Source organism: Rousettus aegyptiacus, unplaced genomic scaffold, assembly GCF_014176215.1.
Source record: "Rousettus aegyptiacus isolate mRouAeg1 unplaced genomic scaffold, mRouAeg1.p scaffold_m13_p_3, whole genome shotgun sequence".
In the NCBI taxonomy this organism is placed as follows: Eukaryota; Metazoa; Chordata; class Mammalia; order Chiroptera; family Pteropodidae; genus Rousettus; species Rousettus aegyptiacus.
Window position 1 is genome coordinate 8365454 of NW_023416306.1, and position 27508 is coordinate 8392961.

At 44.0% G+C, this 27508-nt stretch overlaps 1 protein-coding gene across 7 annotated transcripts in view; it reads left to right on the plus strand.

The window, feature by feature from the left end:
- Positions 1–234: 234 nt before the first annotated feature.
- The window catches only part of GOLGA1 (golgin A1), a 32452-nt gene continuing 5178 nt past the window's right edge, over positions 235–27508 (plus strand). For 4 of the 7 annotated variants that reach the window (XR_004956270.1, XM_036238956.1, XM_036238957.1 and 1 more), the window contains exons 1-19: positions 235–351; positions 1128–1177; positions 2054–2353; positions 6682–6772; positions 8750–8824; positions 9770–9867; positions 11151–11183; positions 13425–13553; positions 13867–14036; positions 14468–14579; positions 15958–16083; positions 17861–17956; positions 20463–20558; positions 21466–21615; positions 22152–22247; positions 24834–24923; positions 25599–25701; positions 25832–25992; positions 26494–26637. Coding sequence is in view for 6 of the 7 variants with exons in the window: in XM_036238956.1 (XP_036094849.1) it covers positions 2219–2353; positions 6682–6772; positions 8750–8824; positions 9770–9867; positions 11151–11183; positions 13425–13553; positions 13867–14036; positions 14468–14579; positions 15958–16083; positions 17861–17956; positions 20463–20558; positions 21466–21615; positions 22152–22247; positions 24834–24923; positions 25599–25701; positions 25832–25992; positions 26494–26637 (1905 nt within the window). In the remaining variant the exon portion in view is untranslated. Of the gene's footprint in view, positions 352–407; positions 2354–6681; positions 6773–8749; positions 8825–9769; positions 9868–11150; positions 11184–13424; positions 13554–13866; positions 14037–14467; positions 14580–15957; positions 16084–17860; positions 17957–20462; positions 20559–21465; positions 21616–22151; positions 22248–24833; positions 24924–25598; positions 25702–25831; positions 25993–26493; positions 26638–27508 lie in introns of those variants that run through there. The other 3 variants (XM_016137408.2, XM_016137409.2, XM_016137406.2) reach the window with 3 other exon arrangements.

The window sequence follows — 27508 nt, forward strand, 5'->3', positions numbered from 1 at the left end:
CTGCACCAGCTTTAAAAAAACGAAAGAAAGGTGTCGGCCGCCCAGTCACCATTCGCAGGTCGGGCCACTCGCTGACGTGGCCGTCCGACCCGGTGGATCGCCCGGCCTCGCGCCGCGTCCTAACCGGTTCCGCCCAACTGCCGCTCTAAACTTGCGCCGCCGGCCGCGGGGGCCGCTCTGGGGCGCATGCGCGCGGCCCGGCCTCCGCGCGGCCACTTCCGGCGCGCTGGAGGAAGTGCGGTTCCGGGTCGCTGCTCCGCTCCGCGGCGGGCCGTGGGGGCTGGTGACGCGCCCCGGCGTTCACGAGAGGCCCCGGAGGCGGGGCTCCCCCGGCTGCCCAGAGAGCGGCAGGTGCGCGGGTGGGGGCCGGGACGCCAGGAGGCCCCTTCTTCTCCCAGTGGCCTCGGTCTGCCCCCAAAGCGGCCCAAGGCGGGGGGCGGTACTGGGGTGCTGAAAGGGCGAGGGTAGGGGCAGAGGTGGGCTGCCTGGCACTGGAGTCTGGAGCGTAGGGTTCCGGGGTTCCCCTCTGTGCCACCTTTGACAAGTCACTCCTCTCTGCGTCTCAGTTTCTCTGCTGTCAAATGGGAGAGATGTGGGGTCCCTCCTTTCTTTGACAGTCCATGCACGGAAGGGTCTGGAAGGAGTCTGAGTGAGTGGGATCCAGACTGCCGTTGCAGGCACCTGCTACCTTTCTTGGCGTTAGGCAGCTGTCTTTTACCCAACTTAGCAATCCTTTTTCTCGGCGACTCTCTTAGTGCAAGTCAAGGCTCCAGGATCTGACTAGGTAAACTGTCAGAATCAACAGAAAGAAATACTGGCTCTGGGAAACCTTAATCTCATTCAAGTTATTTTGTTCAGAGGCTCCCAGTGCGAAGGGAATTTAGGCATCTACTGCAATGAGAGATTCTATTCTTTGTAAGTGAAATTCTTGCCTGTAAGTGAAACTCAGGCAAATCGCAAATGCAAGTGAGACCAGGGTGAGGGAGGGTAGCCCACTGAGGACTGTGGTAGTGACATGTTTTCTTTCTCCCCTTAATCCTCTCTCCTCTTCCACTCCCCACCCCTAACATTTGGCCTTACACTTGAAAGGAAATGTCCAATGCATTTTATCTTTTGTCTTTATGCAGAACAGAACGCTTTGACCTCCGATCTGTTTTAAATCTAGTAGATAATCCAGGTGAGTAGGTGGTTTACAGACATTGAAGGTAAAGTTTTTTGAAGAATTGTACAGACTTAAATGGATGATCTGAAATGGTAAGAAATTATTTGTAGATTTTAGGTACTAGAGCTTGGATGTCCTCCACAAAACCTGAGAAGTTAAGGTTGAAACCAGAATGTTAGGGTTTCATACACCACAGGGAGGAAAATACATTTGAATCTCCTTGTTGAATATCATGTAAAACATTCTGAATAAAAGCAACTGATTTGAGGTAATTTTAATCACCCTTAAAAAGAACCAACACAGCATTTTCCAGGAACTGTTTCAATGATATCTGATAACCTGTATAATATAGTTGTCTGGCTTGCCTGGTCTTTTCCAGATTGTCAGCTTTTTCCAGTGAACCAGCTGATTGCAAACCATCTTGGAATATTGGAACGTTATACTTTTTCCCATATTGAGTTACATGTTTTTGTCTTCATCTAAAGAAAAACGAAACAAAACTATAGTTAATATTGGGAGAAGGATTCAAAAGTACTCTGTGATGTTAGGGGTTGCCTTGGAAATTTTTACTAATGTGTCGTATGGCGTAACCCACATGGTGTAATGAAAATAAGAGAGACTTGTGAGTCAGAGTCCTGAGTTCAAATACTGTTTCTGCCACTTTGTCACACAATCTTTGACTGATTGCTTCACCACCTTGAGACTGGATTTCCTTATCTGTGTATGCATATGAAGGACCTGAGTGCTTTTTAAATGTTTAGTAATTGTGTTCTATTAAGTATACATGCAAAATGATGAAACTTAATTTTGAAACCTGAAGTTTAACATAGCGACTCAGATGTGAAATCGCTCCATTGTTTAACTTACAGCTCTCTTTCATCTGATTTATAGATACTGTGTTGCCACAGGTCCTTGGCCCATATTTAAGGGGGAATGCAGCTAGCTTGGATGTCTGGAACTTTTTAGGCCCCTGTCTCAGAATTCCTGGTTGCTGGCCTAAGGACCACTGTGGTGGTTCAAGAACTGGTCATCAGTGCAGGAGAGCCACACAGCAAGATGTTTGCAAAACTGAAGAAGAAAATTGCGGAAGAGACTGCTATCACCCAGAGACCAGGAGGTGGTACTAGGATCGCCCGGTCAGTGAGCAAGGAATCAGTAGCCTCTATGGGAGCTGACTCAGGAGATGACTTTGTAAGTATCTTCTCTTGTTTTTAATATTTAGTACCATCTCAATAAAATTTTAAAATAATATTTCAGGGAATCCTTCCAATAAGTATTGTCTTTTAAAATTGCAATATTGTTTGTAGTTTAGATCTGATTCTTCCTATTCTGAGGTGCTAAATATTCTCTATATTGCCCTCTTGTGCTCTTTTTCCATCTACATATCTTATGTATTTTACATTTCATTTCTCAAAATACTTTCGACCTGTTGTTTCTGCAGACAGACATATACTTTAATTGCTTAACAAGGACTCTGAGTTGTGTGGAGTGAGCCAGAGTGCACTCTTTTATTGGGAAAATTGATGAAAAGATGGCACTGATGACTTCAGTATGCCCCTTATTTGTAAAGTATCTGTGGTTGGAAAGATTTCAGAGAATGAAGATGCTGCTACGTTAGGTTAGGTAAATGTCATGGCTTAGGATTACAAGTATGTCTTTGGCATGTGACAGGATCCTTTTAAAGTCAGATAACTTGTTAAAAATGTTTTATAATGCTTGTTATGTGTAAAATAATGTATATAAAGTATAAAGCATAAAAATAAAACGAATGCTTGTGAATCTGTCACTGTCCAAAGAACTAGAACATCATTACTGTTCAAGCCACTCATATGCTCCTTCCCAGATCCCTTCCCCGCCCTCCTCCTAGATATTGTGCTTTTAAAAAATCCTACCAGACATGTATATATTCATAAACAATTTATTTGATATTGTTTATTTGTGAACTTTATAAAAATAGCATGCTATTTTTATAATAGAAGTCTTGGACTTCCTTTTTTTTTTTTTTTTTAATTCAACATGTTTCTAAAATGCAGGCGTTACATAAAGCTGTAGTTCATTCATTTTTACTGCTGTATAAGGTTCCAGCATTTGCAACGCCTTAGTTTATCTCTGTCTACTCCTGGTGATAGACACTTGAGTTGTTTCCATGGTCAGATGAGTCTTCCTCCTCCTCTCACATCCTACTTGTCTGAGTCAGATTACATGGCAGAAGCAATTAGGTTATTGGGGCAGAACAATAAGATTGCTAGATCTCAGTTATCATTGGTACCTGTATTTAGTAGGAAATACAAATGCACATTTGATCACCAGGCTGAAAGATACAGTTTTAATGCTGAGCTCTGTGGCAGAAGTAACTGCTTTGCCTTCATGCTGACATGCTAAATGAAGGCTTTCTTCTCTAATGCATTCTAGATACTCTAGACTGGCTCGAATTCAGGAAGTACTTTGCTTTGAGACTTCTAAAGTTACCTATTTGAAGTTAATTATATATGTATTCTGATCCTCACTCCTTATCTTCAGACGCTTATATCCCACTGCATGTATTTCTCCAACCAGAAGTTTTCTTCTGGTATCTCAGACTCTAAAATGAACAAAACTGAAAACATTAACTCCATTGCCACATGTACCTTCATCCCCCAAAGTCACCAACAAGAAACCTTGGAGGCATTTTAGACTCTTCCCTTCTTCATTTGCTGTCAAGTCAGTCAACAAGTATTTGGCTTCCATCTCCTAAACGGCTCAGACTTGCCCTCTGTACTCCACTCACTAGTATTACATTTGCTTCCATTTTATTTCAGGCTGTCTTTGTTTCTTGGACAAATGTGATAACCTACCTGGGCTCCCTGCCCCCAGTAACTCCCCAAAGCAGATCCGTTTGTGTCTCTCTGGTGCTTACAACTCCTCAGTGGCTTGTCCATCATTTTAAGGAGGAAGCGCAAATTCATGATTGTAGTATAATGCTAAACTCTCATGGTCTTGTCACAGCTTATCTATCCGGCCTCATCTCACTCCACTTTCCTATACCCTGTGCTCCAGCCATATTAAACCGACTGTATTTTTCTGGAATGGGCATTTCTTCATGCCTACAGATGTTTGCATACGCTGTTTCCTCTCACAGGAATGTCTCCTGTCTCCTTTCACTTCTGTGTTCCTCTGACAGACTCTGGTGCATCCTTCAAAACTGGCTCACATGTTACTTCCAGGAAGCTCCCTTGACCTGACCTGCCCCTTTCACCCCCTCTACCCTTTGTCCCTCCTGGCCGAATTTGGTCCTTGGTCTCCTACTTATCTCTCTATAAGAGCACCTGTTACACTGCATTGTGACTGATTTGCTTGTTTGTCCCTCCCACTAGAGCTGTATGAGAGGCAGAGTATAGCAGTTGTGAACTCACATCAGGTTATGGAGTCAGACTTGCATTTGATTCCCTGCTCCATCATTATGTGACTTTAGGCAAGTCCCTTCACTTTTCTATGCATTAGTTTCCTCATCTGGAAAATAGGGATAGGAGCTGTCACTAGGAGGACCCATGGGACTCAGCATGTAGTTTCACTCACTGCTATCGTTTATAACAGTAAAAGGATCCAAAGCATAATCAATAAATGGGAAAGGCTCACAGGGCAAAGCCTGGAGGAAAACGGCACAAGCTTCCAAGAGTCCTCTCCAAGAGGAGTTATGTAGGGCACACTTGATTCCCCCAGCAGTGATCCGTGATGACACAGGGCGAAATGTCTACCAGAGAAGCTCGTTAGAGACTTGGTGCCCAGGGATTTTACTGGGAGGCTAGTCATGTGACACCTTCTGCCTAGTATTTACCAACATCCCAGACTCCCAGAAGGAAAACGGGTGTTCAGCAGACACATTTTCTTGCACAATCAGTTTAGGTACAGTGAGCCATTCTTATCAAGAATAGTGGGAACCCTTTTAAAACCTGTTTCCATAGGCCAACCAGGGGCAAACCTTACAAGCAGGCCTTGCTAAGGATAGCAGTATCAGGCCTGTGATGTTAACTCTTCCGTGCGGTATGTAAAACTTTGTAGTATACTGCCTGGCTCTAAACATGCATTTCATAATAAGTAGTTGCTGCACGTGCTGCTGTTATAGGAAAAGACTTTGTTTTACCACTATTCCCAGCACTTAATACAATGCTGAGAATAGGATGTCTCACTAAAAGTAATAATCATAGCTTCTACTAATCACAGATGATATAGGTATTGAAACTAATTATGTGCCAGGCTCTACTTTAGGGAATTGACAAGTATTGGTTTATTTAATCCTCATCACAGTTCTATGAAGTAAATCATGTTTGTTATCATAGTTTACGGATGAGGAAACCAACACAGAGAAGTTGACTAATTGGCCCAACTTGTTATAGTTTATAAATGTTGAAGATGGAACTTTAATCTGGGCCTCCACCTGCAGGAATTTCCTCTTACCTATACACAATACTGCGTTTCAGTAAATGTTGGGTGGGCAGGTGGCTGGATGGGTAAATGAAGATTTAAAGTCAATTTTTCAACCAACTTTAAAGACCACCTTTATTTTATTATGAGAATAAAATAGAGAAGCATGACTAGATATTAGATACCGTTATTTTTGTTAGGTGCGATAATGGTATTGTGATAAAAGGAAATATCCTTATATTTTAGAAATGTTTAACAAAGTATTTAGGATGAAATGTCATAATATCTGTTATTTAAAGTACTTTGGTAAAATAAAAGTTGATGAAGCAAGTATGGGAAAACATCAGCAATCATTAAGACAGGCAGAGAATGTTCAGTAAACGATTCTACTTTTCTGTATTTTTAAAAACTTTATAATCAAAGGTAAAAAGATAAAGCAAGTTATTTATTAGCAATAGCAAGCAGTACCCAAAGTAATGGAAGTACCCGTATGTTTTAAAATAATGTAGATTGCTAGGGAAAATAGATGTCTCGTTAATATATTGATGTATTGAATGTTTATTATCTGCTAAGGTTTTTGGTGCATTTTAGAGCTTTAGATTGACACTGCTTTGTTTTCTAGGTGAAGATACCGAAACTATCAATGTCAATGATAATTTTTTGTCACAAACTTACTTTACTTTGATCCCTTGCTAACGAACCTTCCCCTCTTTATCCCAGGACTTTGCCACTTTGCCTTTGGAAAAATAAAGTGATAAAACATGTTTTATCACTGAAGATATATATTTTTTGTATTATATACTTGGTTGTTATATGATCATAATGGATTCATTCACCACCATTTATTCCAATAGCGTGTGTACACACACACACACACACACACACAATTTATCTGTTTCGCATCTTATACCTCCTTCACATTGTAGATGAAGATAGTGTTGCTTCTACTTTACAGATAGAGAAACTGGGGCCCAGGTAATTTAAAAAGCTTTTCGGTGATCACAGTTAAAGTGGAACCAAACCTAAAATAAGAGTCGTCACTTTTTGGGTCAGTATTGTGGTCACGCATTATTGAAAACGTGTATAAATACGACCTCCTCTTGTGTCTGTCCGAACAGGCTTCTGATGGAAGCAGCTCCAGAGAAGATCTTTCTTCTCAGCTTTTGAGAAGGAATGAACAGATACGGAAATTAGAGGCCAGACTTTCTGGTATGTCCCAGAACTTATAAAAAACAAAGTAAATTTGCCTTATCTGACACTCTGTCCCTGTAAAATAGCTGTATAGCATAACTGTGTACTTACTTTGACATATTTTGATCTTAGTCAAAAGAGTGACTTATACCCCCTTCGTTCCTTTCTTTTGTTAGTGTGCTAAATAGTGTAAATTCAAAACTGAGGTTTAAGGTTTAAAAAAATAATTTCTGTTTTTCTGCTCTTGAGGTTTCTAGTCATGGATATAAAAGGTATTAAAAGTATATGTAGAGTAGATATGACCATCTTTTAGACATTAGCATAGCTTGCTTTCGGGTGGAGAAGGGTAAGGAATACTATTTACAGGAAATGGCCAACACACGTTGAAATCTTCAACACTAGAAGGCTTTGGTGCTATGTGGCCACTTGCTACAGCTAAATATCACCTACATAAGTGGTACTCTGGTCTTTGGGCCACTTCTCAGTAGTGTTTCTAATTTCAACACCTGTGTAGAAGCCGTAACTCATTATGTCTTTTGTGTGCACTTTGCAATTTACACAACTCTCATTATATCCTTCGCCTGAGCAGGGCATATTTGTGGTAGAGTTGTGAGTTCTTATTTTGGTTTCTGCCAGTGGATACATTTAAAAAGCTTCATCCCGTGAAGGGGTCAGTGGCTTCTGTGTTTTGTCCCTTGGCTTTATGCCCATTTTATTGGAGTGAAAGCAGTAGGCTACAAAATTCACCAAATCGTATGTGAAATATTTGTATTGGTGCAGTTACGAAAGGTCCCTGGTGTAGCTCATGGCTACTGGTTAGTGCGTTATCTCATTTTGTCCTCACTGTAGCCTTTTTAGGCTTAGCAAGGTTAAGGTCACACAGGTAATAGGTGGTATAGCTGGAATCCAATCCAGATTTGCTTGATGCTGGAGTCCACGTTCTTAATTAGCATCTGCTTTAAATGCAGTTGTTGCCATCCTGTTACCTGTACTGTGAATATTGTCAGTAACAGGTTATATAACTTCACATTTGTTTAATGTTGTGGAGAAAACTATAAAATAATCTGTGCCCTGTCTAATACAGAAGGAAGACTAGTTTAGGCTTAACTTAAGGTAGAGAAGAAGGAACAAGGAAGAGAACTGACATTTATTGAGCCCAGTTATAGCTGAGTTATTTTCCTACAGGCTTAGTGTGAATAATAACAGCAACAATAGCAGCTACCTTTTATTGAACATTGTGTGCCAGGTGCTTAAGGCATATGAAACACTTAGTTTATTATCTAATACACCTTTCAAGGTAGGTGCAATTAATATCATTTGATAAATGAAGAAACTAATACTTAGAATCAATAATTTGCTTAAGGACTAACAGAGAGTTGGGATTTGTACTAAAGCCTGTCTACTTTTACACTATATCATACTGTATTCTTTGGCAATTCTTGGGGAATTAATTCTGACTTTCACCTTTTAAGTGGCATAGGCAGGCTCAGTTCCCGTGTAGAAAGGAAGCTGACTTTTCTAGAGCATAAAGAACTTTCAGTATAAAAACAATACTGTGGTAGGGTATTTGCAGTTGTCCTAACCGCTGTCACTAGTGGTATGGATTGTAAGGGTGCTATTTAGTGAGTTCCCTTTGATCTATCCTGCCCAGACTAGAAGGGGAAGTGAAAACCGAGATTTGAAATTAAGTAATAAGATAATACCTGGTTTTCATAGCAGGGCATTTCTGATGACCAGACCAGGCCCAATTCTTGTTCTTTATCAAGGCTAAATAAATCTGCCTGTTTGTAGTCACCATTTACACCGTGGATGGTTTGTACTATACCTGTTTGCCTGTGTTGTTTGTTAATGGGAGCTGTCTGCCTAGCTTTCCTTAACAGGAATGGTTTTCAGGCTGAGAAAGTCATCATCATTTTCACTCATTTTTTTGTTGAATTAACTTCCTTTCCTGATGTTTGTCCATTCCTGGTATGTGCGTCACCCTCCTCACCCAAGACTATGCTGAACAGGTCCGAAACTTGCAGAAGATAAAAGAGAAGCTTGAAATTGCATTAGAAAAACACCAGGATTGTACGTATTTTTTTTTTTTTTGCTGTTTTTTGTTCAATCTTTTTAGAGTTTAGTTTTTTGAAATGAAACAACAGTATATGGTTAAGTTTATCCATCATAGCTCAAATCTTTATTTTGTGAGCAGTATTACAGTATACAGATTGACATAACATTTGTTTCGTATATAGTAACGTATAAATCGTCTTTATATTGCCTTATGGGCTTGCTTCTTAGGAGAAGGTCACTATGTATATCAGCTTGTCTCCCTCCAGTCGACCAGTTTATTGGTTGCCCTTAGATTTTAGTAGAACCTAGTGCCTGGCCTTGGACCTAGATTAGGAGACTTTGGCTCTAGCCATAGCTCCATTGCTGCTGTGTTCAGTAATTGGGGGGAAATCTCTAATTGTCATCATTCCTCCAACAATAGAACATACATTTTGTTTAGTCTACCCTAAATCATATGTTTTCCTTTGGATTCAATCCAAGAAAGATGCTAACAGAAATAGAAAGTTATTTTCTGTTGATATATATTAAAATGTCTTTAAAGGAAAACAGAGTGAAAGAAAGGATCTTTTGTGTTGCTTTGTTTTGATTTTTGTTTTTGTTTTTAATTCTGATAAAGTGATGGTAACCATCACTTAGCAACAGCATCGTTTTCTGACAACTTACCTAACTCAGTATTCTACCATTGTACCATTTAAAAATACCTTTTGGCATTTTCCTAAATGGATATATTCGACTAGTATAAAAAACAAAAACAACAGGAAACAAACAAAAATTATGGTTTTTTACTAAACCCAAAAGATTCTGGGGAGGTCGAGATGGATCAGGTTTTTCCCAGTCTCATATTCACATATGTGACTTGGCCTTTTTGTTAAGTGACAGTTGTAAAGTAATCATGTGAGCTGTTTGTCATGCTGTTTCAGAAATATTTCCATATCTCTAATAGAACCTCTTTGTTAACAGCTTCCATGCGGAAATTTCAAGAGCAGAATGAGACATTCCAAGCCAACAGAGCCAAAATGGCAGAAGGACTGGCTTTGGCATTAGCCAGAAAGGACCAGGTATTTTATATGTGACACTCCCCAAGACAAGTGGAAAGATTTCAGAAATGATGACATAAACCTGGTAGAAAATATTTATAACCTAAGAGAAAAGGAATGTTATGTAAGTTCTTTAAGGTTTCACCTGGCCTCTGGGTGGAAATTATCAAGAAGCTTTACAATTATAATCATGAAATACATCCAGAATGTGAGTATCATTATACAGTTGTGTAGCTTTGTAAAATGGAGAAGGGAAATAGTGTGTTTATAATCTGGTGAGCCCCAAGATAAGGAAAAGGGTTTCTGTCCTCTAAAAACCTGTCTCTAAGCCTAGACCCAAAACACTTGTCTTCTATAGAGGAGAAGATGCTATCAAACTAGCCATCATACTTGATGTACATAGTTCTTAAAAAAAACCTGATCACAGTGACAGAAGGGAATTCCTGTCATTTCATTTGAACCAGACATTGAAAGATGGTATTACTTGCTATTACAAGATAAGCATCAAGGTTTTATAATGATAAGCCCGATTTATTAAGACAGGATCACTTTATTATATTATGTTGCATTTAAGAAAATGTATTATTTACCAACAGTAGGTGGAGTGATTGGTTGGTTGGTTTTAAAATATGTATTTGTCATCTAGGACATTTACTGGGCGGAAAAAACATCATTCACCAATACCTAGAGGATAACTATGATATGAGTGTATATAAAGGAAGAAGGTGGATTCTAATTGTAGGCACTTAGGATATGGTCTTTTGTACCAGTGGCTATTTTTTCCCCGTTCTGTGATTTGTGAATAAGGGACATAATCTCTCCTCCTTTAACATATCAGATGGCATAAAGCATATTGGTAAAATCAAGGAAAATAATTTTTAGGGCCTGCTGAAGACCTTCCCCTTTCAGTAAATTAATTTCTAAACATCATTTGAAGAGTTACCAATTCAGGTGATCCCAGCTACCCACTCTCAATAAATTATTATAGTAATCATGGAAAAACACTCAGGAATAAGCTAAACTGCATCAGAACAACAGATACAACTTTGGGTGCTCTTGGTAAAAATCTGCAGCCTTTATATTCGTGTTCTGGAATTTTATATAAATTTCATTTTCTTCTTTTAGGATTCTTGGCTTTCTTACTATTAGGCCAACTTCATGGGTTTGTTTTGTTTTGTTTTTGGGGAGTTTTTTTGCTATTTGGTTGGTGGGTTGCTTTCGGGGGCAGGCTGTTTTGTTTTCTGAAAATCTTGATATTACTGATACTCTTCCCTGGAAATTACTTTTTTGTTGTTTCGTTTCAGGAATGGTCAGAAAAAGTGGATCAGCTTGAAAAGGTTAGTTCATCTTTATATTTGTCTCTATAAATGTTGGCCTCCTCTGTGGAGCTTGGACAGTGATTTCTCCAGTACCATCCAGTGGACTGATTGCTCTGCCACCTCATGGAAACAGGGTACTGGATGATTAGACACTGGCTTGAAAAGCTCGTCTTTCCCTTGGTGGGCGTGCCCTCCCAATACACTCTCCACCCTTCTCTTACCTTCCTCTGTGTACCCGAAGGCTGAAAGGACCCACGTCCGTAGGGCTCCATTGCCCTCTGGCTTCTGCTTCTGATTGGGTTCCACCAGTGGGAAACACCAAAGGAACCCTGTGTGGAAGAAGAGTGATGGGGATGTTCATTCCTCAGCCTTCTCCACGTGGGCGCCTTCTGGTTAGTTGTATCCGATGGCCACAGCTTCAGTTGGACCTTCAGTTTACCCTCTTAATATCGTTTCTCTCTCTGGGTTTCATGTAACCTCTTCATCCCTTTGCCCCTTCATGCTCAGCTATTACTAGTACATATTCTCTTTTGGGTTGTCTTATCCTGCCCACAGCTCTGAAAAGTCCTTTTATTTAAACTCGTCTCAAAATCCCTAATCTGAGTCGGCCATCTGTTTCCTGCGGGGGCTCTGACTGACACTCTGGTAACATTAGGAGGACTTTATGAGGAGGCCTGGGGAAGGAGGGCATTTCTCCAGGTTCGGCACTAAGCAGATAAGAGAACCTCTTGGCCAGACACAGACGAGGAAAATTGATTGTTCTAACACCATAGCTCTTCTAACATTGTAGGTACCTAACGTAATGTATTCTGGCTCCCAGACATGAATAGCAGATGAAATTTCAAGCCTACAATTAGAAAAACATTTTAATATAAAATAATCAGTCGTAGTCTACGACCATTCTACCCTGAACAAGCCCGATCCAATCTGATCCCGGAAGCTAAGCAGGGTCAGGCCTGGTTAGTACTTGGATGGAAGACCAGGTGCTGTAGGTGTAAAAAGATGAAAAAAATAAGGGATTGTAAGCTGACAAGGTCCTTGCAATCTGTGAGGTGAGCCAAGGGTTGCCTCTCCTAAAAAAATAAAATAATCAATAGTCACCACCCTCAACCCAAATTATATGCTATTACCTTATTCATTCCTTGTTTTCATTAAGTACTGAGTTACTCTTCATGGTAGAAATGTTATTTCTTAGATAGATGTATTCAGTTGCCAAATATATTTACTATTAATTTTATTAAACAACTGAGTTTTATTATTGCTCTATTCTTGAGATAAAACACCAAGTTAAACCAGAGGTTTTCTTTATGTGTTCTATAGAAATCTGATTATTAAATCGGCAACATTTATATAAAAAAATTACAGAAAAGTCAGACTATCACTCAAAGAAATATGTGCCTGGGAGAAAAAAAAAAGCTATAACCATGGTACCGATGATGGTCTTCTTATATATGGTGGTTATGTTAAAGTGTTCTTATCTTAAAAGAAATTCTTAAGGTTACAGCAGTTGAAATTCTCATTGGACTTTTTCTTTTTTATCTTTTAAAATTATGGTAAAGGAGGAGCCAAATAGTACTGAACTAAATAAAACCTCAGTTCACTAAGGAGATTGTTCTCTTTCCCCACCACCAGAGGAGGCGTTGGGAAATATTTTAGACCGGGAAAGAGTAATGAGACGCCTATGTAGGTCTTAGAAGCCACTGTGATTTTTGGAAATGTTATTTTTAGACTGTTTTAATTTCTCTTTCAATCAAGAATTGGTAACTACAACAGCAGAGTTCGTCCTTAAGAGAATCCACCTTGGAAAGCTATCATTTAGTAAATTGTAGCTTGATGATACCAGTCGTATCTAATTTTTGTTTACTCGCTAACTGAACTTGTTAACTGAAATCAGTTCTACTTAAATGCATTGAATTTTTAAAGGGCATTCAGGTCTCACTCCCGTTGAGTCTCACTGAGAATAGACATCTAAAATGGTTATCTGGCATTGCTAATCAAATTTAAGACTTTAAAGTGTTAAGTAATTTTTGCTCTTATTCCCTTTATTCACAACTGTCATTTAAAACATTTATTTTTAACTTAAAGAATTTGTAGATGATGCCATATTGGTCATATTACTGTAAAGCTTCCTATTATTAATATATTTTTGCCTACTGACAAGAGATTTCCTTAAGATTTTCCTTTATTAAGATTTCTGCTTACATAATATGATTTCTAATGTCTTAGTTGCCTGAGTTGATGTCTTCTTCTTCCAAATAGGAGAAAAGTTTTCTGACAGCTCAGTTACAGGAAATGAAGAACCAGAGTTTGAATCTTTTCCAAAGAAGAGATGAAATGGATGAATTAGAAGAGTTCCAACAGCAGGAACTAAGTAAAGTAAAGCATATGGTGAGCATTTTTGTTTTAGGAGCTGAATGCTAAATAGATTATTAATTACGTAGATTTTATAAGTCATCACTCTCTAAGTGCTGATAAACATATTCCCGTAGTCTTTGATATTAATCATATTTATATGTTTTTCACCTTACTAAAGTGGAAATATTCTGTTTGAAATCTATTTCCTTCTTTCTGTAACTACTGGATATATAAGGCCATTTATAAGCTCACAAAAAATGTTATAAAAGTGTGGCTTATTGGTCCAGATTTTTTTTTAAATTATATTTCTTAGTAGTGGCTCAGTGAAACTTTATCTTTGTATCAGCTCTTAAAAAAAGAAGAAAGTCTGGAGAAAATGGAGCAAGAGTTGGAGGCACGGACCAGAGAACTTAGTCACACCCAGGAGGAGTTAAGGACCTCCAGTCAGCGGTCATCGGACTTGAGCCAAAAGCTAGAAGAACTGCAGAGACACTACTCAACGCTGGAAGAGCAGAGGTTCTTGCTTGGTCTGTGGGGCCCATGGGAAGTGGTGTTAGTGTAGCTCTGGCCATAGCCCGCCCCACTTTTCCCCGTGACTCACTGCAACACTTTCCGCTTTCAGTTCTCGCAAAGGCTTCAGGGCTCATTCAACCTGCCTAGGGCTCAGGACCCCCCACCCTCCAAATCCTCATTCCCCTTCACCTGCCCAAACTCAGAACCCCTCCAACCCTGCCAAGCAATTCAGTGTTTTCCTTTCTGTGCAATTGAGTAACCAAAGGTAGATCAGGATTTCTCTTCGGATTTCCGCTTCAGAGAGAGCCAAGGTGTTTTCTCATGGCTAGTGTTTGCAGCCCTGATATATAAAGAAACATTTATATTTTTCCTATGGAAGAGTGTCTTAGATAAGATATCCAAATTTGTTTATTGTCTGCTTTCTTTCAATAAAGAGATCATGTGACAGCTTCAAAAATGGGTGCAGAAAATAAGCTCGCAGCCCTGGAACAAAAGGAACAAGAGCTCCAAGCATGCATTCAGCAGCTTTCCATTGATTTGCAAAAAGTAAGTCGAGTGCTCGGAGTGGATCCGGCTTCCTAGGCTTCATGAATGGGGTAAACACTAATTCTATCAGAAATTTCTACATCCGGATGGCTGATGAAACGTGTTTCTCACGCCATCCATGTTGCCCTAGTTCTTGGTCTATCTGGGCTGCATTTCAGGTGGAAGTAACCAAATAAGAGGTACTTAACAGGAGAGATCATTATTGTCCTGACAGGAATTGTCAAAGCACACCATTCGATCTACTCAAGTATGTCTTAAAATACTACATGATGGACCCTGAGCATAAGAAAACATAACAGTTATGGTTGACATGGCCAAAGTTGTATCTTTGACATACTTGGCTCTAACCCAATTTGTTCAAAAGAACACAGAAATGATATAATTATAATTTGTGTTTTCATTTGGCCAACATACATTTATTATCCTCCTATCCTTGACATGTACTAAATTCTGAGAACAGAAGGATGAACAATAATATTATTATTGACTGTAGGGCAGTGTTTCTCTGTGGTATGTTTATCACCATTTTAAGCAGAACAGTTCGTATTGTGTAACTGACACTTGCATTGCAGGGCATTTTGCTTTCCTGGCCCTGGGGTCTGAATGCCGCTGGTATCCTTCAGGCATTGACAACCCAGCCCTTCCCCTCTTATGACAAAACAGTGTCTAGTGGGTGGTACCACGAATGTTACCCTCATTCCTTGAGAACCAGTAGTGTCAAGTGTAAGGGAGACTTAGAGCATCATCATAGCACAGTTAGATTTGCATAAACAGAAGTCTGATTACCACTTCCAGCTAAGCATTAGAATATTTACCGATCCTAAGTGGAAACTAAGAGGTCATATACCTTGTTCAAAGTTACACAGTCAGTTACTGTTACACAGTAAACAACAGAGCTAGATTCTAACCCAAATCTTACTCCAGAATTCATGCTTGTTCTACTGGGCTTTTTGTCTCACAGCAAGGCGCACCCAATAGATAGATCTTACACAAATGAATGACCTGGATACAAGGTCTCTACGCTCAGTGACCTGAGAATCTAGACACATACAGTGCTTTCTTTCAGAGACTTACAGTTTAATTATGGAACTTAAGTCTCCTGTGACCACAAAGAAAAATAAAGACATTTACAACTCAGCAAATCCCAAATAAGTGAAATAAAGTTTTCAGATTCCAAAGGTATGCCGTAGAGAGAGTGCATTTCCAGTGATCCCCATGTAGCTTCTAGATCTTGTTTTCTGGGAAGATTTCCTGGCTGTATGCTCTTCGAGGATGCAGTTGAGACCAGAGTTTCATGGGAATATGGTGGTCCTAGTGGAGACAGAAAGGAAAGGAGAGAGGGTTTATAGTGTATTGTAATCTCTGCTTTCATCTGCAGGTCACTGCTGAAACTCAAGAGAAAGAAAAGCTCATCACCCATTTACAGGAGAAAGTCACATCCTTAGAGAGGAGACTGGAGCAGAACTTATCAGGAGAAGAATATGTGCAGGAACTTCTGAAAGAGGTGACCAGCTCCCTTTGGGCCAGTCAGTGTTGGGAAGGCAGTTTTGGCGGAGGAGGGGATTGCATAAAGTCCTAGAGTTTCAGAGCTGGAGAGTCTGCAAGCAAACAGCTTAGTGAGAGGAGCGCTCCCTCCCACTTTTGATTGTCTTGCTTTCAGCAAAAAAGCCTCATGTCACTTGGGTGACTTGTGTTCCTTAGGGACAGAGAAAGCTTTGTTCAGAGATACACAAGAACGAAGAGCATCCTGAACACCAATAAACCCTGCCTAGCGATTTACTCCACTTGTCCTGTCTTGTCTTACTGCGGTGCTCGCTTCCTCCCTTTTGCACTTTCCATTGGCCAAGGAAAATAGTTACTATCTGCCTTTGGCTTCAGCGGGAATGGCCTTGGGCAGCAAGCAGACTCTTCTTAGCTAAGGGAGGCTGTTGAGCGCACTGACCTTTTGCCCAGTGGGGTAGGTGAACTTGCTTTCTAGCCAGGTGTGAGATCATCGTCTGCCCACATTCTGCTCTTCCTCCTCTTAGTAGACCAACGATTGGCCTCACCGTGACAAAGGTGACAAAGCCAAGGCCTTGGGCCTAGATTAGACTTTCTGTCTTCAGTTAGTTTCAGGTAAATATCTCCATCTCCAGTGCTTTAGGGCTTCCAGCAGCTCTAGCCTAGCCCATATTAGACGTCTCCAGACTGGCCTACCCAGCATCAGTCTCTCCTCCTTCACCCTCTGACAGTCTTCCATGCTCACTACCAAACTGAGCTTCCTAAACTTAAATATCTTCCACAACTCCCCTGCAGTCTGCAGTGAGTATGATGTGGGTTCTAGGGTATAAACTGATTTCTAGAGCTTGACTGCTTAGATTTGTATCTCGCCTCTACTGTTTACTAGTTTGTGACTTAGAGCAAGAAATGTAATCTCTTTGTGTTTATTTTTTCCTCTGTAAAATAGGTTTAATGATTGTACCAAATACATATAATTGTTATTAGGATTAAATGAGTTACAATATGTGAAGTGCTTAGAATGAGGCTTAGAACATAGTAGGGTCTCAATAAATTTGAGCTATTAGTAGTATAATGATTGTTATTGTGCCATCATCATTATTATAAAGTTTAGTCTGCATGGGAGTTACTAAGAGTTTAGTTAAGGTATATATATTTCTGGCCCTACCCTCAGAAATTCCGATTTCAGCAGGCCTGGAGTAAAGCCTCAGGTTTAACAACCACCCCTCTAGGTAAGTTTTAATGCCAGTGTTTGGAAAATATTGCCTACAGAATTAAATTCAAGCTCCTTTCTATGGCATAAAAAGGGTCTAATGATCTGGCCCATTGCCTAACTTTCTAGTCTCATTTTTTGATCTGAGTCCCCCATCACTTTAGCTTTGGCAGCTATAGCTCCCCAGATATCCCAGGCTGCTTCATGCCTTCACCGGTCGTCCCTCTGTCTGGATGCTCTCTCCACCCCAGGCCACCTGTGAATTATGAAGCCTCCCACTTGCTTGAAGCCCTGAGTATCCTCTGCTCTGTGCTCCTTCTTTGTGGGCACTATTGCATTCTTTTATATAATTTTTTGTTAGTCTTTTGTCCCAGCCTAAAGGTCAAAGAACTGTGTCAAATTTATCTGTGTATACTTTATGATATGTAAATTATATTTTAATTAACTGAGGGAGGTTGAAATGTATTTGTATCCCTTGCACCTTACAAAAATCATAGTATGGTATAGATATCAGTAAATATTTATTCAATGTAGGAATGACTGTTTCATTTTACTCTCTTTCAACTTACAGAAAACAGTTGCCGAGCAGAATTTGGAGGATACCAGACAGCAGCTCTTGGCAGCCAGGAGCAGCCAGGCCAAGGCCATTGACGTCCTGGAGACTAAGGTACTGACCTCACTCTCCATGATTGCGATGTCTGGGCAGTAACTTAGTGGATGGCATGATTGCGGCTGAGGATCCCCTCGGGTCAGAGGTTTTTTTGAAAGGAGTATTTTTGGAATCTCACTTCTGTAAGTTTGAGTTAGTCATTTTCTTTCTTCTTGCCACACAAAATTGTCCTTATTAATTTCCTTTCATCCCTATTCTTTTTCCTCCCATAGGAAACCGTTCCCACGTGGTTAATAGAGACCCTTTTGTTGGGTTACCCTGAAACGGGCGGCATCGTTTGTGTGCATATGTGTTTATGTACATGACACAGCTGTACAGGTGTTTTCTCCATCGTACTTATCTACTCTACGTTGTAGTTATCTGCTAGATGATAGACATCCAGGTTGCCTTCTTCCTGTCACTGCAGACCACACTTCAGTGAGCATCCTTGTTCATGTCACCTTGAGAAGAGAGAATGCAGATGACCTAATGTGCCTCGCAGGACAGGGTTGTTCCAGTAGGGCTGCACCTGGCTCTGCTCCCCTGCCATGCTCGAGGGTTCCTGTGTCTGCACCTCAGCCTTTTCCAGCGTTGGCCTTTCCCAGTTTAACGAGTGTGAAGCGGTGGCAGGGGCAGAGGGTCTCCGTGGGGCCCCGTTAATAGGGGCCCTGCTCCCGTTCCCTGCGGCTCTCCCCTTACGACCTAAGCGCCTCCCAAGGACCCCAGGTTCTAATAGCATCACTTCAGGCATTAGGATTTTGGCATATGAATTTTGTGGGGACACAGACTTTCAGACCATAGCAAATTTAGCTCATTTTTACATTTCTTATTTCCTGATACATATATTTTAAAGTACATTTTTCTCTAAATATAGCTTTGTTTTATTATAATTACATTCTCTTTCTGAACATCCACTTTTTTTATCGTGGTAAAATTGACCGTTTCAGCCATTTCCAGGTGCACACTTCAGTGGCATCACGTACATGCACGTCGCCGTGCAGCCATCACCGCCGTCATCTCCAGAACTCATCTTCTCAGACAGAAATTCTGTACCCATCGAAGCAGTAACTCCCCATTTTCTCCTTCCCACAGCTCCTGACAACCATGATTCTACTTTCTGTATCTATGATTTTAACAAGTCTGAGTACCTCACATTAATGGAATCATGCAATATTTGTCCTTTTGTGTCTGGCTTATTTCACTTAGCATAATGCCCTCAGCTTTATCCATGTTGTAGCATGCGCCAGACTTTCATTCCTTTTTAATGCCTAATAAGGCATTGTAAGGCTTTCGTTCCATTGTATATATATATATACCACGTTATGTTTATCCATTTGCCAGGGGACATTGAGGTCGTTTCCACCTTTTGGCTGTTGTGGATATGATGCTGCTTGAACATTAGTGTAGCACAGTGAACAGGCTTTTGTATGGGTTTATACTTTTATTTCTCTTAGGTATATACTAGAAGTGAAATTGCTAGGTCATATGGTACCTCTATAGTTTACCTTTTGAGGAGCTGAAATCTTCCCTGAGTTCTCTCTCTATCTGGGAGTTGGGTAGATATTTTCCGAACCCAGGAGTTTAAAAAACTTGGTTTGAGTCCTGATTCTACCACTAATAAAATTATGATCACGGACAATAATGTTACTCGTCTCCTCTGTGGAAGTACTCACGTTCTTCTCATGGAGTTGTTTCAGTTACATCGTGTGATGTGTGTGTATGTCTGAGGAACCACGATACCTAAAAACCCCTCCTCTCACAGGGCGCCTACCTCTCTTTGAAAAAGCTGCAGGCTTTGTGCTTATGTTTTAATAATAAAGCTCCCCAAGGGCAGACCTTCATTGGTAAACATGAGGACTTTATCAGAGAAATTGGCAAAGAGAGCTTGAGTCAGATAAAAATACCCCACTAGAGAGTGAAGTGAAGCCAAGTGCTAGACAGTGCATAGCATCTTGTCCACAGGGCAGCTTCGTGTCCTAGTGCGGGGCCAGGTACGCAGTGAGACTTGGTCAGTATTTGTGAAACGAATGAAACCAAAGTTTGTGTCGTACTTCTGGGATAGATTCCTACTTCTGGGAATCTATCCCGAGGGAGTAATTTAAATCAGGTCAAAAAATTTTGCATGAAAATGTTAATGGCTGAATTATTTTTGGTGGGAAAACAGAAAACCTAAGTGCCAGTATAGTAGGCAGCGGTGCAGTAAATTCTGAACTATCCCTGGAGAAAATAATCTGAGGTCTGGAGGCCACATGGAAACACAGAAGGAAACTTGAGTGAGGAGGAACAATACAAAATGTTACTAGAATTGTATACAAAGCCATTTTTTAAAAGTTATAAAAATACACTGGAGAAAATACATTAGGATGATAGTGTTTTCTAATAGTAGACTTATGAGTATCTTTTTCTGATTTAAAAACTTTCTGTAGTGTACCTGATTTCTGATTTAAACGGATTTGGTTTTTAAAGCCATTCATTTTATTCCTCAGCTTCCCTTGAATGAAAGGTGCTTCTGCTTCCCTCTCAGGTGAAGGACCTGGAGCAGAGCCTGCGGGCCTCCGAGGAGAAGCTGAAGGAGAGCGCTGGCGTCGCCGCAGCTCGGGAGGCTCAGATTCAGGAGCTGGTAGGTGGTGACGTGGCTGCCGTGTTCTGGGCCCCTGATCCTTTCCCTTTCTGCCTTTGCAGATGCCCCAAAGTCACTCCCAACTTCTGGAATGGTTTCTGGACCCGACTTTAGATACAGTTGTGCTGCATATGAGCAGGTGGGCAGCTGCAGGTAGAGGGAGTCCAGACCTGCTGCAAGGTCTGAGTCACCCAGAGAGGGAGTGACTGGCTAATTCCCACCTGACAGCCGGCCGTGGGGCCCGGCCTAATTCTGGGAGAGCTGGCAGTGGTAGCTCCGCTGGCACTCAGACTTCAGCGGGCAGCCGGGCTGCGGAGAGCAGGTCCAGGCTCTGGGGAGAAGATGGCAAGGGTCTGGCCTGTCATCACAGCCTCAGGAGAGCTGCTGAGTTAGAAACTAGAGAAATAAAAATGGCATTCATTGCATGCGTGCCATGTCCCAGGAACTGTGCTAGGTACTGTATGTGTTACATTTAGTCCTTGCGGCAGGCCCAGGAGGTACGTACGGTTGTCCTCATTCTCTGTAGGAAGCAGGCTCAGAAACACTAGGCCATGGTCTCCCAGCTAATAAATGGCAGAACCCTCATCCTTGAGGCCTTTTCTTCATTGCTCTGTTATACTACCTCCCAGTAGAGGGCAGCACTGAGTAGGGAGGAGGGTGAGAGAGGGCTGCGTCTCAGGACTGACTGTTGCCCAGAGCTGTGTCCCCAGAACCAAGACCGACCGACCCCACACTCCAGTTTCTGAGTAGGCCAGGGCCCGGGGCAGTAGGCAGAGCCTGCAGGTGGGGACCTCAGCAACACCCGGGCTGCAGAAGGTCAGAAGGGTCCACCCATCTTTGGATCACTGAGAAACAGAGTGAGGCCCCTGTTGTCACCCTGAATAACTGTGGTCCGGTGCCCCTGCAGGCCGCTGCGGACAAGGAGAGCAGCCGCGCACAGCAGCAGGCGCTCGCCCTGCAGCAGCAGTGTGCGGAGCACATCCGCGTGCTGGAGGCCCAGCTCGCTGCCCTGGAGCAAGCGCGGGCGGCCGACCAGGCTGCTGCGGAGCACAAGGCGGTGAGCGAGGAAGGGGGCGGGCCGGGCTGGTCAGCGCCAGGTTCGTGCGTGGCTGGGCCGCCAAGCAGTGTGACAGGAGGACCAGCCCGCTCCGGACCAGGGAACCACTTCTTAGAGTGTTCGCCTTTCCAACAAGATGCTGGCTCACAAGACCAGATGTAAAAAGGCTGCTTTTTAGAAAAATCACAGACCAGTGGGTTTTCTTTTTCCTTGGGTGGCGCAGGACTTCTCGACGCTCCATGAGCAGTGCCATCAGCTCCTTCCCGCCTTCTTTCTAGAATTTATATTGTCCATCACTAATGGTGTTTCCCTGGTCCCTCTCCCTGTTCCACAGTCTTCAGAATCAAGGGCCTAGTTCTTAGGAGTTTGTAAGGCGGTTCTCCCCCCACCCCATTCTCATCTCCCATGCCTACAGTGAACAAAAAAAGGGGGAAGAGGAGCATTTCTAAAGGTTCCATGTCAAAGAGATAGGACCATGCCCAGGGGAAATGTGGTAAAGATCGTTTCTTTCAATATGTGCTTTTCTCAATTTGCAGAGAGAGCTGGAGCAAGAAAATACAGCCCTTAAACAAAATAAGAACGAATGTGAACTTTCTTTACAGCATCACCAACTCGAATTAAAGAAGCTAAAGGTATTTACCTAATTGATTCAGTTTCATGAGAGTGTCGTGTCTTTTACTTGGAGGAGTAGAACTAGCATTTGTTAGTTCTGTTAGGCATAGTTCTGTTAGGCATTTGCTAGAGATTGTCACCTCGTTAACTCCTCTCAGGAACCCATGACGGTAGGAAGAATTACAGTGATTTTGCAATTAATGTCATTGAGGTTCCAAGTGCAAGTCATCTGTCCAAGTCCCATAGTCAGAAGTGATGCTGGTCCCACTTTTCACTCCACAGAGGCCCAGCCCTTCCTCTGCGTCGTCGTCAATCGCTGCCTGAAAGTAATGCTGTCAGCACCACCGTTGGCTCTGAAGCAGGGCCTCAGGGTTTCAGGACCTTATTCGTTTGCATCAGGGACCCTGAACATAAATGAGGAGGCAGTCCGCTGGATTGCTTCCCTTCCCTTTCTGAGAACTCAGTCTTTAATCAGGTGCTGCTCCCTTCATGTCCTGGACATAACTGGATGCAGAGGAGAGAGATTCTGCCACTTATAGGACTCCAGGCTCCCCGCCCCATCCGTAGCAGATGCTGGGTCATTGCTGTAAAGCTGTTTAAAAAAACAGTGAATGAGTTTAATAGCAGATTGGAACTGGCAGGCACACGCAACTGAGTCTGTGCGGCTCTAAAGTCTGTGCTGCTGCCACAGAGCCACATGCGATCCAGGACTGTGGGATTCAAGGCTGCCTGGCACAGCTCAGGTTTGCAGTGGGAGCCACCAGACTGCCCCTGGGGATGATTCCCCTGAGAGGCCCAGGGAACAGCTGTTTTGAAAACTATGGATACAAACAATTCTAAATATGTGTGCACTTAAAAGAGTGTTTCAAAATACTGGAAGCAAAGATGGACAGAACTAAAGGGAGCAAGAGACAAATCCATGATCACAGTCGAAGAGTTAGCATGACCCTCTCTGACGGAATGAGTGGACAAAAAACAAATGAAACAGAAAACAGAAGGTTTGAACAGCACTATCCACCTGCTTGACCTAATGAGCTTTTATGGAATCCTCTCCCTAACAATAGCAGAATATGTATTCTTTTCAAGTACACCGAGAAGACTGTAGGCCAAGTCACAAAACAGGTCTAAATAACTGAGGACTGCAGTCATTCAGGGTATTATCTCAACAAATGATACTAAACTAGAAATCTAAGGTACTGAGAAAATTCCCCAAACATTTTAAGATTAACCACACTTCTAAGTTGCCTGGCTTTAAGTTTCTGACTGAGCCCACGCTGTCCTTTTATATTCTGCTTTGCATTGCCGCACCTGGGACTCGGCACGGCACGCTCCTGCTTGTCCAGCTGGCTCCGTGTGAATCCCTGCCAACAGGGGAGGCTCGAGGAAGACTGGAAGGCAGGAGCAGGGAGAAAAAGGCCTGCTCCTTCCCGTCAGCTTCCAGTTTCTTCCTGAAGCAGCAGCTGCATTCACTTTGCAGTTTTTCCAGCACTTGGGGCTGAGTTTACTCACTGTCCTCTCCACCAAACACACAAGTGCCAACTGTACAGTGCACCCCCCCCCACCCCCCGGAAGGTCTGTGCCAGATCTGTGGGGCTCCTCATCTTAGTCCTAGGGAACGAGCTGAACAGCAGATCAGAATTAAAGAGAGAATTAGTGAAATGGAAGAAAGGGCAGAATGAAATACAGAAAAGGAATGATGAAAGGCATGTAAGGTACCTTGAGATGTTCTATCGTGTCATCGGAGATATTGAAGGAGATGAAACAAACAGGACAGGAGCAGTCCTCGGAGAGAGAACGGCTGAGAATTTTCCACGATGACGAAAGCCATCAAGTCACAGGCACAGGTGTCACCATCCTTACAAAGCCAAACAGGATACATTTTAAAATCCATACGCAGACACAGCGTGGTAGTAGAAAGAAACCCAATAAAATGAAAATAAGGAATTAGTCACCAACAGACGTGCACCTAAAGGAAGTACTAAAGAGCATCTTTGAGCTGAAGGAAAATTCTGTATGGAAGATGGGAGGAGGTAAGAAAGAATGAAGAGCAATGATCATTGCAAGTATGTACAAGAGAAGAAACAGAAAATCTGACCCACAGTATGTCATCCGTGGTCCAGTCAGGAGAAAGGAACCACCCATTACTGAGACTTTATGTTCTAATGTAGTTTTTAGTCCAGCACTGAAACAGTTAAAAGATAATACAAAAGTAGCAACTGAAGCAAGGAGCTGGTTATTTTTCCTGTGGCCAGATTTTTCCAGTCCACTACACCGTTCACATGGGCCTTCTGTGTTGATTTCATTGGACCAGCTCTTCAAGTTCTAGTTCCCCCAGCCTGGGCCGAAGTACTGGCTTCTGTGCTTATGGGACAACTGACCCTGGGTAGTGTGCTCGTTTCTAGAGGGGTCAGTGGGTTGTCCACTGGGACAGTTCTCGGAGGAAGAGGGCATCGCGGCAGGAGGGCAGCCTGCGCACCGTGGGGCGCAGGAGGAGTGGCGGTCTGCCCCTGCGAGAAGGCGGCCCCTCGGCAGGCTTCACGCGGGTGCGCAGCAAAGCGCGAGCCGGGTTCGGGGGCCCAGTCTCCTACCTGTTCTCTGGGTTGTAGGAAGAATGGAGCCAAAGGGAAATTGTGAGCGTGGCAATGGCTCAAGCCCTGGAGGAGGTGCGGAAGCAGAGGGAAGAGTTGCAGCAACAGGTAGGCTCACCTCTGTCCCAGGTGGCACCAGCCTGCCTCCCCATCTGTCCAGGGCGGGGTGGACGTAGGTCGCAAGAAGGACAGCAGCTGCGCGATTCCTTTGATGTTCCTAGGAAGGTGGGAGAAAGTGTCATAAAGAAACCCCCACCCCGTAGGAAGGCCCTTTAGACAGTGACGGTCAGTAATTGTGACGTCACCTGAGGAAGAGCCCGTGCCCAGGTACTCGCGGGCGCTCTCTGCGGTGGGCGTGCGGTCGGGCTTCTGGCCAGCAGGGTGGGAAGAGCCTCCCTGTGAAGCCAGACTCAGCATCAGGCCCCAGGATTCGAGTGGGCTGGCTCAGGCCTCGGGTGGATCCTCAACAAACCCGAGTCTCCGCGTTGCCTCTGAAAAGACTCTAGGGAGGTGACACCCTCCAGGACATCATAGTGAGGTCATGTATAACAAACTCTGGGCACCTCACAGGGCCCTGAAGTTATGGTTGCCCCCTGCAGGGCACCTGCTGAGGAGACTGGGTTTGCGCATTTTTAGGGGAGCAGGTCAGCCTGGGGTATGCTGTAGGCTGTGGGCTCCAGGGATGGATCCTGGGGGACCCTAGAGAGTGGAATGTGGAGATTCCTGTGGAGGTGATGCGGCCTCTGCTGCCAGCCTTCCCTCTGCCCGGGTTTTCTCCCCAAGGCTGCTCACCTGACGGCCCTAGTAGATGAGAAGGAGCTGAGTGTGCGGGAAAAAGCCGAAGCACTTCTGCAGAAAGAGCAGGAGATTCTGCAGCTGAAGAAAGGTGAGGAGTCTGCCCCTGGCCGAGCCCTGCCACCCGTTCCCGCCCAGCACCCCCGCCCTGTGGCGGCCCATCCGGGAGCAGAACTCGCCGGACTCACCGTGCCCACCCGCCTCCCCTCTGCCCGGCCCAGGTCACGACGCGGCGCTGCTGCACACGCACCAGCTGCAGGCCGAGCTGGAGGCCCTGCGGAGCCGGAGGGCAGAGGAGCCGGAGGCGGCCGCCGTGCGGGAGGGCCTGCTGAGGCTGCCGGGCCGGGGGCAGGGGCTGGCGCTCTCCGACGGCGAGCCTCGCGTGAGTGCCATCGGGAGGGTCCCCTGGGGCAGCCGCGTGCTGCGGGCGCGGGGAGGGCGGAGGGCTGGCTGCCACACTTTGCCAGGAGGGGGCGGCAGTGGGAGGACGCAGGAGCGCTGCGTTTACTGGCCGGGGTGTTGGGCACATCGCTTCCCTGTGCTGCGGCTTCCTTTCTTTAAAGCGTGAGGGAGCGCTAACCGACTAGGAGGTCGTGAGTCACTTGAGAAGCCCCTTGGAGGTGGCAGCACCTGTCAGTGCTCAGGCAGTAAAGCCCTTTCCTTCCGAGCACACTCACTCCGAGCACACTCACTCCGTGGCATCTGATTGTCCCTCGGGAGGCGCCCATGGGCCTCACCGGAGCTGGTTTGCGTCCTGGCCAGCTGTCTGTTGGAGCGGACCGGTCCCACCTTTGGAACGAGTCTGCTCCCCTTCCCCATGGACCTGTGGCTTAGCTTGACCATCACCGGTCCTGGCTCTCAACTTGCTGCCCCCACCCTGTAGGCAGCCTCGAGGGCCGTGCAGGACCCTGCGTTCCGACTTCCGGCTGCGGAGGGAATACCGAACGGCGAGGTCGGGGCCACGGATCTGGGGCGGCTCCAGGAGGAAAAACAGGACTTGGAGCAGCAGCTTCTAGAGAAGAACAAGGTGAGGATGCCCTTCGCCTCGCCCGTTTCTCTCTGCTCAGTCCCTTCTGAGAGTTTTGCCGACACCCTTGGGCACCTCACGGGGAGGCATGACCTCGCTCCTTAGAGGGGCTTCTCCCCGCTTCCCTCGGCTCCTTCCCCGCTGCCTTCTCCCTTTCACAGCCCCCCTCAGTCTTCTCCCCCGCCCCGCACTCGACATGCCATCAGGGCATTAGAGCTTGGGCAGTAGCAGGTCTGGGTGTTCCCAGCCACCTCTGCCATCACCAGCTGGGTCATATTGGACACATATTGTCTCCTTACCAATGGACATCCTTTCTACGGCTGTCCCCTTCTGCTGTCCCCAGCACCCTCTCTGCTGTCCCCAGCAGCCCCTCTCAGGCACTTTGGCCTTGCCTTTCTGTGAATATCAAGCATCCTCCTGCCTCAGGGCCTTCGTACTTGCTGAGCCTTCCGTCCAAAAGATTCTCCCCCCAGTTACCCTCACCTCCGTGATGGTATCGTTCTGTCAGTGAGGCTCCCCAGCTATCCCGTCAGCCCTCACGGCCAGAACCCCTACCCCCTGCCTTGCTCTTTCTCTCCATGGATAGGTTGTATATTTGGTTCGGTACTTTTCCCTCCCGAGGGCATACATTTCTTGTTTGTTTGTTTATTGGCTATTTCCTCAGCCTCTAGGACAGTGTTTGGCACATAGTAGGAACTCAGTATTTGCTGGATGAATTAATGAAATGAGCCTAAAACCTAGAAAATCAAGTAACATAAAATAAAATAGCAAATGTACTTTTGGGGGAACGTCCAGCCTCATGATCAAACAAGAGAAGGCCAGCTGCAACAACACGTCACCGTTCCGTGAGCTGGGGTGTGTTCGAGGCGGT